Below are 16,642 nucleotides of genomic sequence, written 5' to 3'. Positions count from 1 at the left end.
GGTCTGAAGATCTTCTCTACACCAATGTAAGCAATCATTCCATAATGGAGATTGATTTTCTTTCACTGAAATAACTGCACTAGAAGCACTAGTACAAAAAGGTTGAGATTTCTTAAAGGGGAGGTGAGGTAAGCAGTAATGATAGAAGTGAAAAGAACACCCTTGACTCCTCGTATCCACAATGGAGCTGTACTTGGAAACTTGGAAGTGCAAAGGAACACCCTCAAACAATCCTAGTTCAAGGCCCAAAGCCTTAAAAACCTACCCTGTTCTAGAGAAACAGAGCTCCAGGACAAGACTAACGCTCTGAGTCTCTTCATCTTACAGAAGATGGCCAAAAAAAAAAAAGCTACAACCAAACCACCCACTGGTTCTCTGCTGAGTGGAGGAAAAAAAAAAAATCTTTCCCAAGCCCACATCTACCAATGGATTCAAGTTGGACCATGGCAACAAGGCATACTAATCATGCACTTAAGACTTTCCAGCTCTTTTGAGGAACACTACTATGCCATCTGGGTTTAAAATTTTTTTTTTTTTTCATATCAACAGACCCGGAGCACGCCCTCGTGGAGTTACTCTGTTCAGCCCTTCATTCCTCAAACCTGTGTTTTAACATCACCTGTGTTACCTTAAATGTTTCACTCAAAACCCTAGTGACATTCCAAATGTTGCCAGAGGACTCCCTGTTCACAAACCTAAGTCACAGATTGGGATGTCTTCAACTGTTTTCCCTTATGTGAATCACAAAGGAGCAGTTGAGCAGTTTTCAATCCCATGAGCCTCACCAAGACCAAGTCCTGTACCTTGTTTTTTTGCAGACAATGAATTCCAGAGATCTGTCCTTTGTTTCTTCTTCTGATTACTGTTATCCAGATGAATGTGTACCTGAAGGAAAAACAACAGAAACATTTCCAGAGATGGACACAGAACTGAGCTTGCACTTCATCCCTCAAAAAAAGCTAACTCATACTAAGGGTAGTCACTTTTATAGTGTTAATAAGGTTGTGTTCAGTCTTTCATAACATATCCAACAATGAGCAAAGAGGTATATCACCCTTTAACCAGCCATTGAGTCAGTTTATGGGAGCAGCTTCTCACAGGCTGCCCTGAGCAGAGACAGACAACCCAATTACTTGGGTGCTGTCCACCAGAATAAACCACCCAGACTAGAAAAATAAAATAATATTGTGTTAGAAAGACTTGCTTCATTTAGCAACAACAACAAAGTATCAAATCTTAAACTTAATATGAAATTTACCTTTTATCTTAAAAAAAAAAAATCTGTTCCTAAACGCATTGCAGCCCACAAGTCCCAAATGCTAAAGAATTAAGGATTTGGGGGGGAGGTTCAGCAGCTCTACTGTACTTGCTCGGTAACAGGCTAAACTAGAGTCAGGAGAACAGATTATTGGAAGAACACAACAATTCTTGCATGCTATGCAGTGTCAAACTTTTCAATAATTCATTTTTGCCGCACTTTCCTAATCTCATTTTAGAGTTTCTTTAATAATTACCACTTTGCTCCCTTTATTCCTTGGAACTTAAACCACAGTTTCTTTGGTGAGTTTTTTTTTGTTTGCTTGATTTGTTGTTTGGGGAAGGGTTTTTGTTGGGGTTTTTTCTGTTTTTTTTTTTTCATTTGGTTTTGTTTTGTGGTGGTTGTTTGTGGGGTTATATGGTTTTTGTGGTTTTTGTTTGTTTGGTTGGTTGGTTTTTTTCCTGGAAGAACTTATATATCCTGCCTGTAATCAACATCATCATCTGCTCTACTATCCACATCATTCTGAGTCTTGGAAGCACAGACATTAAATACCAGCAAGGAAAAACGTTGAACACAAAGCATCCCATACCTTATAATATTTAGATATCGACTGACGTGGACTGAAACCTGTTGTGCCTTCTGGAGGATCGATGTTGAATACTGTCTGGAAGATGCATGTAAACAAATTAAAAGATTTAACAACTGTTTTCAGCAAAATCCCTAAGGTATCTTTGCACGGCGAAGTATCTCCACAAAAGTTACTGCTGTTATAACCTTAACTCTATCTCCTTGCTCCTGTTATTAAAGGTAGAGAATCTTTAATAAATACTTTTTTTTTTTTTTTTAAACAGGTAATTCCTGTAATGACTTTCTCATTGTTCCAAAAAGGCCAAGCCAGTATCTAAATATATTCAAACCACACAAATGGCAGTATTCTTCATGCTGTTCATGACTCCTGGCTGTGGATGAACATAAACACACTACATGTTCACGAGATCAACTGAATGTAAAAGAACTTTTTGAATTCCCTTAAAGTTTCAGCTGTGATACCCTATGCTATTAATACTCTGCTTAGAAAGAAAAAATCAAGTTGTAATCGTATCTCGTTGTCTATATATTAAATCAAAAGCTTACACCAACTCTTCTGCACAGTTACGCTTCTTCCCCTTTCCTGTATGTGATGTCCTATGACTAAGGGTGGGGTGATGCTCTTTCAAACATATGGCATTCCAGTGCAGCTTCAATTAAAACAGCTGTGGTTCTCAAATATTTATAACTTCTGTTAATTTTTCTAAACAAAAATTTCTTCAGACATTTAAAAGGAATTATCCAAGCTCATAAAAATATCAGCTGGTTACAACAATAAAGATGTTCATCACTAGTCAAAAAAAAAAAAAAAAAGCACAATTCCTGGAAACACTATCTTCTGAAAAATGACTAAAGACAGGGTGTACAAAAGAGATCTTAGTGTTCTTAGTAGGGAAGAAAAAATTTCGTGGCTAATAAAAACAAGCTGGTTATAAATTAAGTCTTGAAGACAAGGCTCTGTAACAAGAAAGCACCGTGTTTAACCTAGGAAGACTGACCTAGTCCTACTTAAAAAGATCTCAAGGTAACAGACTATCAGGTGGCAGATGATTTGCAGTAACTGTCCGTGTGTGTGTCCTCAGCAGCACCAGCAGAGGGATCTTAGCTTTCAGCAAAAAAACTGCTCTTCCAATTGGAGTCACCTTTCCTCCTATCCCCGGGCTAAAGCAGCACACACAGACAATTCAGTTATCCCCGGTCCTGCAGCACACGCTGACCTGTGAGCTCCAGTCACTGGGATTGGGAGACCTGGCTCCTACTTCTGAAACTTCTCATCTCTCAGCTTTGCAACCCTGGGAAACTAATCTCAAAGAATGGTGACACTCACCTTCCAGTACAAATCGTTCTGGTATCAGTGTACACAAACTGCTACTACTGAACCAGAACACACAGACAAGGTTTTCTTGAACTGCTGCTATAAAAAAGAAATACTGTGTATGCCACTGCAAACACACCCAAGTATTGACGAGTTCAGTGTTAAAAGCCTACCAGGGCCGTTCGAAATACAGCTAGATAACTTGTCTGTATCATGAGGGCCACAAAGTTTGAATATGTTTCTTTGGGTTTGGTTGGAGACAGGGCACTATTCTGTGGGGTCCTTCTGGATGCGGAGGCTGCTCTCCACCTGCATAAAGGACTCATACACTACCAGGAAACAAAACCAGCACAGAAAGCCTTACTGCCTAAGAAAAACAGATCAGCTATAGGGGTTACTGTGTTAACTTGACCTCACTGTTCTCCTACAAGCATCTAATAATGTTTTCCAGGAAATTTTAAATTATAAAGGTTATCCTTTTCTATGAAATTACAATTCTAGAAGATTTACAATCAGCAAGTAAATTCTTAGGTGAAAAGCAGTAATACTGAACAATTCACACCTCCTCTTCGCAAGATTTTCCAGCAATCAGCAGGAAGACAGTCTGAATGTTGTCAGTAGGTTTTGCTACATAGAGCAAAACAGACCTGAGCCACCTCAAAGAAATAAAACCCAAGACTCAGCATAGGATTTTTAGAGAATATGGCTAAATTCAAATCCAGATGATTTAATGCCTCGATTTACTTGAAAGGGGCACTAAAAGGTATAAACAGTAATAATCTCAGGTAAAGGGAAACCTAAGCGAGGCTGTTACAAATCCTTCAGCAAAAAGGCAAAAACTCAAGTACACAGTTGGTACCACACCCAGACAGAAAAGAAAGAATTCTTTTGTTGCAGCCAAAGGCAGAGTGGAACACAGAAGTAATTAACTTTTCAGATTAAATAAATCGCTGTGGTTTTCCTCATTGTTTTGCTTTTACAGACTTTACTCCCCTCCTGCCTGTGCGTCCATTATTTCAGCACCTTTTTTGATGCTCTTCTCCTTCCTATAAACATAAGATTACACTTGTAAGCAGCACATTTTCCAGTAGACCTATGACATTAAGGATTTCTGAAGAAGTCTGACAGCTCATCTTTTAGGCAGGCTACTACTAAGTAGAATAAAACCAGAGAACTACAAAGAGACTGAACACTGCCAGCCACAAAAGACTAACGTCATGGAATTTCTTGCATCAGTGGCTGAATTGTAATTTTTAATATTAAAAAAATAATCTTAAAATCGAGACAGAAAAGTAATTATTAACACACATTAAAATGTCACCCACCTACTAGGGATGTGGGGGAAGAGATCTTTTTGATCCAAAAAACCCACAAGTATTTGGGAAGTAAAGGCCTTATTTCACTGTCAGGAAAAGGTCTAATCCAACCTGACACCCAGTAACTTGGGCCAAGGCAATGCTCAGAAATCATCGAATTCTGGGAATGTAGTGAACTTAATCCCAAACATCAGCAGCTTTTCTAATACATAACGCTATGGCTAAGACACGGTTCTGTTTGAACTTTAAGCTGTCCAGACATTACCTTCTTTCTGAGTATCACTCAAGAATATTAGAGCTTGGGTCAACTTCAGAGGGAGGTTAGAAACTGAGTTTCAGGCCACTGGCTCACTGCACCTTCTAATTTTATGGGACCCAGATTTTTCATAATCAATGTTTTGCAAGGGCACAGCAGGGAGAGGACTGACAGCACCATATGGATACCCACAAGTGTCACATTCAGGTCCTGTGGCACTAAAAAGATTTTTATTTTACAGATCTATTCATTTAATAGTTAAATGAAACAAAAAGCACAGTTAAATTATATTTATTTCTTTTTTTTTTTGCATAGCCTGTCCTGTTGTTTTATGAGAAGGTCTCATTCCCAAACACGCTGCTAGAAAGTAAACAATAACCCAGCTCCACCTGGTGGAGGCTAAAACTGGACAAATTTCAGTCAAGTATCTCCAAAAAGTGACATCGAAACTGTAAAAGAACAACCTGGGTAAAACAATCAAAGTAGACCATTGCATTAGGCAGCAGCTTCCTCCTCAAAACCTCACAGACTTCCATCACTGCACAAGTTATGTACAATCAAGAATAAAATGAATCCAATGTCCTTCCACATTTTTTAAAATCAAATCTTCTCTCCTCTACACATACACAGAAGTAGTGATAATGATTTACCTGGATAATATCTGAGAGCTTATGCAGTCCAGATGTATTGACAAATATCCCAGTGCCTAGAGAGAAAAAACACGGTTACTTTTACAGCACAAACATACAGCCATTTGTTTACGCCCTTATCTTACCTGAACAGCACAACACACTAAAAACAATGACTTAAAAATATTATCTGAAACAAATAAATCATCTCAAGTTTTTCATCATTATTCAAGATCCAAGGAGAAACATAAAACTGGCATTCCAAAGGATGTTCCACGTCCCTGCTGGATTCGGAAGCTGTCATCTGAGACAATTACATAAACTTCTTAAGGCTCCTCTACATGACAAATTGGAAAGGAGACAATTAAAACAGAGATAAGCATGCTTAAACTGCGTGGCTACTTTTACAAAAGCTCACACAGTATTAGTCTCATGAAAAAAAATAGAGAACTGACTACCCAGGTATGCAGAGAGAAAACTAACCTTTACTATAGCTATAAATAGCATTAACAGTCACTTCCAAGCTTCTAGTATGCTTAAAACAGTGACTACAGAGGAGCAGTTAGAAGAACATCTGAAATACACTGATGAGAGTTTGACCACAGAAATGATCAATAGATGCACCTGTTAAGCCAGAGGCCAAACAGCCTAAAAGGAGAAAGATGCTGGGGGTTAAAAAAAAAAAAAAAAAAAGGCAGGAGAGATGTGTTCTCAAAGGATGCAGAACTGACAGTCTCAGTTCTAGTCTCCAAGGAGGTGGCTCACTCTCTTCAGTCTGCTAGTAAGAACTAAATCATTCTCTTAGCACATGTAGGAGATTTTTCTTTGCAGAAGGACAAATTAAGAACAAGATGCTGATAGACAGTAGAACAGAAGCTTGCTAAATCAAGAAAAAAAAACCAACACATTACGTGATTCCCAACATTCTTTTTTCATAACTCCATGACCAGGGAAGAACTCAAGACACTGAAAGCATCATCAGCAAAATGTCAGCAAGCTCTACCCCACAATGCTTCTAGTTTTGGGGAAAACCAGAGTTGTGAGCAAAAATCATCTATGTACACACATGTGTGCACACACATATGTTGGTACACACTCAGGTTTTGACACAAAGTGGTTCTTAAAACTAGTTCTGGTGCATGAACAGACATAAACCACGTTTCCCAGCAGAGGACCTCACAGCAAGTCTTAAAAGACACAGGTCCTCAGGGTCAGAGTTTGGCTTTTAAAAGCTTTATAATTTAAACATAAACAAAGAAGCCTTTCTCCCCCTCTCCCCAGACAATGCAAACTTCCAATTACTTCCATTACACAGAAAAGTCAGAGTGAGGCAACCGATAAATTTACACTTACGGCCTGAAAGAAACTGTAAAATCTGCTCTAGTGACTCCAAGAGCGAGGATTTGGTCTGGAATGTTATTTGGGCCTCCGCAAACAGATCAAAGATGTAGCTGCAATTTAACAAATAAAAAAGCACAAATGGGTAAATACTGTAAATAATCACATGGACACAGTTACAGTTACTGTTTTATAACAACAATTTCACCACCTAGTAGCAAAACATGTCTCCAGGAGAAAGATTAATTTACAGTAACTAGTTATAAAGACAGCAGACAATATTGCCATGACAGAATGCATACTGACCTCATCCTTCACATTTGCCATGATTAGTCTACAACATTCAGTACGTATTAATTTAGAAACTGATTTGCATGCCATTTCCATGGGGTTTTTTTTTAAAAACATACACTTTGCACTAGCGTAGAAACAGACTTAGAGAGCTCCGAGATACCTCAAACGAAATCACTGCAGCACTAGTACCTCTGTTTAAATCAACACAAAACTGAAAGCACCACAGTGAGGAGCTTCTTCCAGTTCAGAATAGCTGACAGACATACAACAGCACAGGCTTTCCCACTCCTGAAACACTTTAAGAGGTAGTTCCACTAGGAATAAATGATTACTACAGAAAGGGGATTTAAGGAAATCCAAAACCTTGAATAAGTAATATTCTCAGAAATGAGAACAGCACTACCCACCCTAACAGCTTCACTAGAATTTGCTGTGCTTTTAACACGCAAATTAACAAGAAGAAATTCACCTTCCCTGTTTGGTGACTCCACTATCATTCGGTGGCAGCTCCACTGCATCAATAGCACTTTCAAGCTGAAGAAGAATTTCTTTAAGAGAATCAAGAAGGGAAAAAAATGGTTAGGGTTCACAGAAACTTATTTCTGGGACACATCTAAGCCTCTTTTCCAAACCTACTTTATTACAAAGGTGGTTATCAAAGACAGCAACCTAGCTGTCTTGATCCTGTAAACAAATCAAAATGATCAAAACTAATTTCCTAGATATTATCTCTAAATATTCATATTCAACTTTAAGAACTTCTGTGGCCTCAATTCTTAGATGAAGCTTAAGTTGTCAGCAAAACGTTAAACTCTTCTCTACAGACAGGAAAAGCTGTTCTTGGAAATGCTTTGTAAACATGAAACATCTCAAGGTCTTTCTATTAACTTTATGTATCACATTCCTACAGCAGAATGATGCAATGAATATAATTCCAGCACACTGACAAGATTAGAAGACAAGGGAACTTCTAGAAAAGGAGGAAGCAACACATTCATCTGCCAAATCTGTCATCTTCCCGGGAAAAAAAAAAAAAGAGTAACTAAAATTCCAGAGAGACAAATTAAATTTCTAAGAATTTCTCAGTTATGAGCAACACCTACAAAAATACTGCATGAACCCTATTTATAGTTGTTGACCTTCTGAAACTGTTTCAACATCAAATTTTCAACAACACAAAAAATAACCTTACTCTTGATCTTTGCTATATCTTCAAGTTCCATGTTCAGTCCTGTTGAAGAAAGGAAAGATTTCAAAGAGGATGTTTCATATCTGTTTCATTCCTAGTTCCCTTATGTCTTTTCAGAAATTAGGGATATGAAGGCTAGAACTGTGCATGTGGAAAGAAGTCTTCTGTATTTCACCCGCTGTTCTCTTTCATGACCCCTCATGTCACACTGATTTGGCCAAATGTGTTCAGCCAAATCGTACTTGTCTGGCAGTGATTACTAATTAACAACAATTTAGATATTAATGAGAGTAAGTTCTCCAGAAACTGGTTGGAAAATTTCTTTTCCAGTTCTTGGTAGTGGCACCCTATAATCCCAGCGAAGCAGTGGTTTGGAGCTGTCACACACCTGAACTGGCCAGCTCCATATTGAATTCAGCATTTATTTCATTCTGTTGAACTACTTTGGCTTGTTCTTCCAGTACAAGGTTTACAGCATCCATTGCCGAAGCCAGATCATAGGGTGTCAAGTCAAAAGAAGATGATTCCTCACACAACTTCTCCTAAAATATCAAGGGATGGAAGCGTTACTTGGACTGCCCAGTGTGCTATTGGCTCAGACAGTTTCACAGATGATAGAGACCAGATGACCAGGCTTGATCTCATTTCTGATCTCCAGCTCAGGCCACGACATTTTGGGAACACAAAGACTATTACTAAGCATACTTTTTTTCTGAGTAGAACAAATTTAGCCTTTTCCATGGTATCAACATCCTACCGTTCCCATCTAGTAGCAAACCACTGTGATAATTTTTTTAACAGGTGTCACCTCCTCTGTGTTCTCAGTGTTGCTGCCAATAGATTTTTTTCCTGACATCCTTTTGTTTGCTGTCTGATAAAAAAAAAAACCAACCACGAACTGTCCAAGTAGCAAATTTTTTTAGTTAGAATCAGTTTATCCTTCGAAAGAGCTATTTCCTGGTCCCTCTCATGTTCTTAAGAAATACTCCTATCCCTATATCCACTCACACAAAGACATGGTCCTTGCCCCTCATGACCTTGCAGAGATGGGGGCATGGAGAAAAAAAGGAAGGAGGCCATGAAAAAAAGAAAAAACTCAAAACAAGAAAACCACAGTAAAATGCGTATTATTCAAATGTAAAATTTGGGCCAAAACGTATGCCAGAACAAATATAGACACAGCAGGAAACATACTAATTTCCTGTTTAAAAAAAAAAAAGCGTAATGGTTTGAACACTCACCAAACGATAACTTTGACAAAACTCTATGACCTTGAAAAATAAGTCACATATTTGTTTTGTCACAAATTTTTCATTCATGAAAAGAAACATTTTTCCCCGAGGAATGAACAGAAATAGTAAGGACTAACCCACATAAAAACTTGACTGCAATAGCTATGAAGAAATAAGTTATAAAACAACAAAAAAATGCTACATGTATAAGCATTCTCATCAGAAGTCAATTTTATTTTGGAGTAATTACTAACTTTCCACATGGAAAGAGCAGTACCGTGGGAGAACTATTGCAAAATGAGTAGTCCTCATAGCTGTAGAAATAGCTGTTCTGGTTAATTTCTGTATGCAGGCATTAATTAATAATTTTTAAACACTATAAAGGGTAAAAAAAAAAAGACACACAAACAACTACTACTGGATTTCCACACATTTTTCAATCTGATGAAAGTGGCACATTCTGGACACAACCCTGCGACCATCCCCAGTCAAACACAACACACCCTCCAGTGGCCTGTTTACTGAAAGAACACACAAGCAGAAAATAAACTGTGCAGCTGCTGAGCAGAAATCCCTCTGGGAGGTTGTTCATGTGGCAGAAAAAAATAGATATATTTCAAATGTTCCTTTGAATGTCATTATTTAGGCAAAGGGCTGCGGTTTTGAGCCAACTGAGAGGATGATCTCAATGATGGAGCACTTTTTTTTTTTTCCCCATCTATGAGTGAAGAATTAGAAATATTACAAGAGTCACATTTGCCATCTACTGTACTTGGACAGCTGATGCAGCTGAGCTTCCAGAATGGATCCTTCATGACTTCTTACAACCTGGAAGAGAATTCTCCAAACAAGAAAACGAGCGGCCTTAATAAATTTGGAGATCCACCCTTCAGGAAGAATCTATCACCTGGTAGAAAATCCCAGTAGTATCAAAGAACTGTTAGTTGAACGACAAAGCTTTAACTGTCACAGAAACAAGAAACATTCATGACGATGAACCTTAACAACTGAAATAGCCGAGCACAGAATTTACAGACTGTAATAGGGCACGGGTCCATTTTTCTCTCTGGATGAAGTTTGAAAAGCGGCAGCAGACCAGAAACAACTTACCACGTTGTGAGCTTCGTCAAGAATTACCACAGTGCCCTTCAGGTCCAAGTTGTGAGCTCTCCGGCTCTAAAGACAAAGAAGAGAAAAAGGAAAGGGATAAAAAGGCCCCCAAGAAATACAGAAACACAGATCTGATTGACTGAGAAATCGGCTCACGAGACAGATCGGGGTTTTCATGTATTTTGACTTATTTTTACATACAGCAAGTAACCACTGTGGCTACCTAATACAGAAAGCACAGAGTCATTTTCTCTGGAAATGAAGGTGCTAAAACGCATCATGTAAAAGTCTACAGAGGTTACACCTGACCCTGTAGTAAAGAAGAAAACAGATGTACCATACTAGGATGCCCAAGTTGATCAAAATTCATTTCAGTCACTACTTTTGCCAACAGGGATCTGGGAGGACTGGGGTGTGAAGCAGGAAGATTTGCCTTGGTTTTACAAATTCATGCTTGTGTCATTTTTATAAGAAGCGGATGCTCTGAAAACACCCCCCCCCAACAGTACCAAATCATGTAACTTCATTTCAGGATGCTTCTTTGCTTAAGGTGGTCAGAATTTTTTTTATGTTTTGGGGTTTTTTTTATTTATTAAACATTTGGTTGCTTTACCTTTTGTAGCAGTGGAATGTAATCTGGCCTTTACTGCAATTCATTAATTACTCCAAGTTGCATAAATATGTCAGATTTGTTTCCTCAAGAGTTTTCAAAGGTTTCCTATCCATGAAATATGGACAACTTATTGCAACTTATTTTTCTTTTACAAAGCCAGCAATTATTTCCAAGAGAGGTGTCCAATCTCTACTAGAAAAAGTTTCCTTACTCTAGAACTCCAGAAATTCTGAGGTAAAAATACCGCACAATATGTGACTGAAGATTTATATTTGAGGTGAATATCACCAAACAACAAGGGCATCACATTCTGCAAAGCTAATTCTATAAAAATAGCAAGACCTCAAACAAAAAAAAGGAAATATTTAAGGAGAAGGAGATAGGAATGAGAAGGAACTTGATGGAGAAAAACACAAAATGGCATCCTCTATGGTTCTTAATTTGAACTGGGTTTTGATTAGTTTTGAAGTATACCACAAAAAGCATTCACTTGCTAGCCAGCAGTTCTTTATAGCTTATGCACTAAAAACCAGTAAGAGATAAAGAGAACAATGGCATTTAGAAGCAAAGGTGTATGTTACCTTTGAGTCTAATAAATAGTTGTAAGGCATAAAAATAATATCTGCTTGCTGCTTCAGGCTTCGAGAGAGATAATAAGGACAAGCTCTGTTTAAAAAAAAAAAAAAGTAGTACAAATTATAAAGTAATACTTGCAGAAATATTAAGAGTGCACTCAAGATTCATGTACTATGTTTCATACTCTCAAGTGTTTCTAATCAATTTCTTAAAGAGCTGAAACTGGTACTTGTAATTTTAGGGCAGATGGTTAGCTCTATTCACAGGAGACAAGTAAAAAGAAGTGTAGAAAATAATACCCAGCTGTGAAGCTCAACAAAACAAAGAACAAAAAAAATATTAAAGGAGAAAGAGTGCCATTCATTACTGCATTATCATTTCACCCCTTCAGGCTAGAACGGAGTGATGGACTAGACTTATTGTATCTCAACAAAGCGGTCACCTCATCCTCTTAGATCTGAAACAAACCTGCAATATCATTTCTCACATCAGATGAGGTTGGTAGCCTCTGCTCAAGCAAGAAAGAAAACGTCGGTGAGCCTGACTCGGATCTGATTCAGTCTTTACACCAGAAGGACTGAAATAAATTGATGTATGATGAAAACCGCAGTGACAGGAGTTAAGGCTTTAGTGTGGACATGAGTTTGTTGGAAGCTGTCTCTGCACCACATTTAGCCACTCCACTTGGCTCTCATCATCGTTCTGCTACTTCAGTATAAGTCAAGTTCATACCAAGGTATTAACAAAAATGAGCAGAGAAATAGTTTTTGCTATTTTCACAAGGAAGGGGGAGGAAGATCAGAGGGGATAACTTACCTGTGCTTGTTTCCAATTTTAACCAAGTCCTCGATATCCATGATCGATTCAACCAGTTCTTTCTCCGTACTCTTTTCTGTGAAAAATGACATTATAACCGCGAGCTTAGCTAAAGGCATCACACAAAGATTCGTCACTACCCTGATCATCACGCTCATCCCCTTCCTAACATTTCATTCCTGAAAAGACATTAACACAGAGCAAAAACAACACACATGCACGCACAGGCAGATTCTGCCGACTCTTCCGGACTTCTCTACCTGCCTAGCAAACCTCTCCCTCCCCCAAAACCAGGGTTTTACTTCCACAGCCAAACTCACCGTCCACATTGTTATAGAAGTGACAAGCACGAGCCGACACTTTCATTCGGCACATGTAGATCTGTAAAACAAGAGCATATTTTAGCCAAGAGTAGCACAGCTTGTCAAGCACTGAAAAGTGTATTAAAGGGTGAAGAGCTATTAGTTTTCTGTGACACCAGCTAATGAAAGAGTGCTAATCCCAGTTCTCTGGTTTTAAAATCATGTGCTCTTCCATCCAACATAAAACCTCATCTCTTACGCAGCACAGAACACTCAGATGCTCAGAGGAAACTCAGTTCTATTTTGCCACTAATTTTCTAAAGAGTAATACTTGCTATTACTCATAAACATAATGGGTAAATCAATCGCTGCAGCACTATTTTGAAATTATTGTTGCTCTTGAAAAACATTTAAGTGGCAGATCAGAAAGTAAACTGCAAACTATTAACTTTCATGTTCTACACAATGACATCCTTCTCGGGATGGAAAATGCTACCAGAGACTCAGAATTAAATTTTGCACTGACACAACTAGAAATAAAAAGTTCCCTGAAACACATTTAGAACTACTACCTTTCCCTACAGCCTCCAGTAGTTAAGCAAGGTCAGAGTTAAGGATTACATGCCATCCACCAAAACAAAGAGCCTCCAGGTTGTCACTGTGCAGCTTTCAAGGCTCTGTTCGCACCTGCGTGTGGCTGTTCTCCTGTCGCTTCACTTCAGGATTGATGCAAAGCTGCTCTCTGGAACCCAACACACATATCTTTGGCCTGTTCAAAGAGAGTACACAAAGCCGATGTTAAATATAAGGCAACAGAAAGAACACGGTTGTACATTCCTGGGTTGGGTATAATATATCAAAAGGAAAAGGTTCAGGAGGAATAGATGAGCCCAAAATAAGGGTCAGAATCAGAAACAGTGAATCAGCCCATAACAGCTATAGATGTTATTCGACTTTACGGTACTGTGTTTCTCCTGGTAGCAGTGGGTGGTAGTAAGCAGCAGCTTACAGCAGGAGGTAATGAGTAGCAGCTTACACCATCCACTGTAAAATCTGGGTTCTGTTATGACAGTTCAGCCTAATAAACCCGGTTCTGTCATCTATCACAAGCTACTCCAAGCTGGCTGTGATTTTTAGAGAAAGGTTATGGCAAGAACTGATGGACTACAAACGTCTGCAATACTTTTTTTTTCCCCCTATTACAAGGCTTTATCTTTACAAGAAACATATAAACAAATTACTACTGCTTGTTCAAAGAGCTCCGGCCACATCAACAGCTGAAAACTATCACAGACAACAGTACAGCAAAACCACAAAGTTGCTCATAGATTTACATCAGCCTAAGGAATTCAACTTTGCAATGGCTTCCCACTGCCTTAAAGAAATACTCCAGAAAAAAAAGGTAACTTTAGAAGTAAATGTGTGAAGCAAAGAACCAAAACCAGACCAAATTCAGGAAATCCTATGATCAAAGGAGATAAGAGAAGCTGTGAAGTATGAAAAAACCCAAACCCAGTAACAAAGAAATCCAGATTCTATACATGCACATTAAGAAAACTACTTTACACTGGATATAATTTTTTTATACATTCATCCACATAAATTCAAACAATAACTGAATCACACAGGTTTCTCCAACTTTTCTTTGAATAGGAACATTAACCTAAATCATATTTACCTGTAGACTGTGTTCTTTAATTCGTTAATGACCTGTGTAAGTTGTGAGTGAGTTCTGGAGGCATAAATTATTTTAGGAATGTCAGTGTAATAAGCTGCCGAACAGAGGAAAAAAAAAAAAAAAAAAAAAAAAAGCAGAAAAACATTATTAGCACGGAAAGAACTAGAGATATTATTAGCTTCCTTTCCCAGCTGGTACTATGGTAACAGTTTGCCTTGTAGAGACAGCAAGAAATGTTGTCATCTAACTGTTCACACACAAAATGAGCTAAATGAGTTTCTAATGTTCTAAGAAAAATTTACAATATGTAAAACACCTTTAAAAATCTACAAAAGGGTGAAACTGTGCTTTGGCTGCTGAACACTGCCTCCATGGCTTTTACGGTTACACACTTATTACACAGGATAGATAAAAGCAAGTGTTCGTTAGCGTTCCTGTATCAACCCCCCGAGCATAAAACCCACAGTACTCACTCGGGATATCGGCGTCGGTGGCAGAGCTGCCCCAGGATGACACGGGTCTCTCAGGAAAGAGTTCCTCTCCGTTCATACGCTGCGCGATCTTGCGGGCTGAGATCGTATCTTTAAAGTGTTCCCGCCAAGCCAGAGTGGAACACAGCAGGCAGAGGGTCTTTCCTGTGCCTGTAGGGCTCTCCAAAATGCCATTGACCTTCTTTATTGAAGAGAAATAAAATTTTAAAAAGAGAGAAGTTTGGAGATTCAACTAGAACTGGTCTTTGGGCAGTACTGCGTGTCCTCGGTAAAAAAAATCATCACAACCTGGTAGACTCTACCATAAGGCAGAAACACACAGATACCTCACGTGAGGTTGTTATAAATGGACAACATGTAGGACCCCTCTCATCAACTTCTTGAGGATCAATATAAACCCCAGAGCCAGCTATTACCATTTATTTGGCAGAGGAATTCTCCACTCTTAGAGCAACTAGAGTGCATCACATTTCAGCAAAAAGAGAACATTAAAATATTAAAAGTTATTGCAGAAAGTGACTCTTCGATCAGAGACTGCTAGTTTCCTTCAGGGCTGGGACTAAATCCCACATTATAGTTGAGGCAGAAAATTTTGTAACCACTTCTAACACTTTATCCCCATGGATGTTTTAATTTTGAAGTACATAACAATACTACAAGTTGCAGAAAAAACAGCAGCTGAGCTTGCACCGCTGTGACAATTCATGTTCAAGTGTATGAAAATAATTTTTATATATATATATATATAATAACACCACACTTCTACTTTAAAACAAGGAGGTACCAAGCAGGAACCAAGCCATTGCCCACGATATGGAGGAATACTGAGTCATGTGGAAAGCCAAAGCTTCCACCACAGGCTTGTCTGATCTCTCAGAAAAATCAGGGACTGTGAAGACCTGTTCACCAGCCACAGAACAAAAAAAAAACTATTATAAAACTCTTTTTCTTATTGATTATCCTATCGTAGATAAAAGGAAGAATTACACTAAAAGTCTAAGGACTAACAAATCCCAGATAGCTAAGGGCAGACTGCACAGACACAAGGACAACTTGCTCAGCTTCTTTTTATTTTCTCAAATTAGGTAGAAACAGCCTATTGACATTTCGACTGACCCCCAACTGCACACTTCCGGGTTTTTAATAGCTATATAATAAAAATACAAATAAAAGAAGGTCAGAGAAGGCTTGACAAAGGCAGGATACCGAGAACAAAAAGCAAACTTGAATTGTGACAACGTAGTTTTAGAGAAGTCCTTTATTAATTAAAAATAAAACGCAATAAGTGAACCAAAACAGCTCGGGCAGGGGGGACTCACCTTCTGCAGACACTCGAGCACCTTGGCCATGTAGGCTTCCTGGCACCTGTAGGGCTGGAAGGGGAAATCCACCGTGACGCCGTTCAGCGTTACCTTGGGCATCTTTCCCGTCCAGTACCTGCAACGGAGCGCAGGCCCGCGATTCACCCTGCTGCCGCCACGCCGCGGGGGAGGCAGGCTGTACCGCCGGTGTCACACAGAGCGACGGACCGGAACAGGGACAGCTTCATCTGCGCGACGAAATGCTCAAAGGCCCGAACTTCGCCTCATATTTCGGGACCGGACGTTACCAGCCGACCCGGGCAGGAGGCTCACGGGT

At 38.9% G+C, this 16,642-nt stretch overlaps 1 protein-coding gene across 2 annotated transcripts in view; it reads right to left on the bottom strand.

The window, feature by feature from the left end:
- Positions 1–16,642, bottom strand: part of RTEL1 (regulator of telomere elongation helicase 1) — a 48,872-nt gene extending 32,230 nt beyond the window's left edge. For both annotated transcript variants that reach the window (XM_026862187.1, XM_026862188.1), the window contains exons 1-16: positions 16,534–16,642; positions 16,324–16,441; positions 14,987–15,185; positions 14,514–14,607; positions 13,523–13,604; positions 12,854–12,914; positions 12,534–12,609; positions 11,723–11,807; positions 10,529–10,594; positions 8,575–8,728; positions 8,190–8,228; positions 7,467–7,545; positions 6,719–6,816; positions 5,387–5,442; positions 1,851–1,925; positions 804–885 (exon numbers count right to left, since the gene is read on the bottom strand). In XM_026862187.1, the coding sequence (XP_026717988.1) occupies positions 804–885; positions 1,851–1,925; positions 5,387–5,442; positions 6,719–6,816; positions 7,467–7,545; positions 8,190–8,228; positions 8,575–8,728; positions 10,529–10,594; positions 11,723–11,807; positions 12,534–12,609; positions 12,854–12,914; positions 13,523–13,604; positions 14,514–14,607; positions 14,987–15,185; positions 16,324–16,441; positions 16,534–16,553 (1,384 nt within the window). In that variant the 5' untranslated portion in view covers positions 16,554–16,642. The remainder of the gene's footprint in view (positions 1–803; positions 886–1,850; positions 1,926–5,386; positions 5,443–6,718; positions 6,817–7,466; positions 7,546–8,189; positions 8,229–8,574; positions 8,729–10,528; positions 10,595–11,722; positions 11,808–12,533; positions 12,610–12,853; positions 12,915–13,522; positions 13,605–14,513; positions 14,608–14,986; positions 15,186–16,323; positions 16,442–16,533) is intronic.

This window comes from Athene cunicularia, assembly GCF_003259725.1.
Source record: "Athene cunicularia isolate RWA chromosome 20 unlocalized genomic scaffold, athCun1 chr20_part1, whole genome shotgun sequence".
NCBI lineage: Eukaryota > Metazoa > Chordata > Aves > Strigiformes > Strigidae > Athene > Athene cunicularia.
The sequence above is the reverse complement of the archived record's forward strand: the minus strand, read 5'-3'. Positions and strand labels throughout refer to the sequence as shown.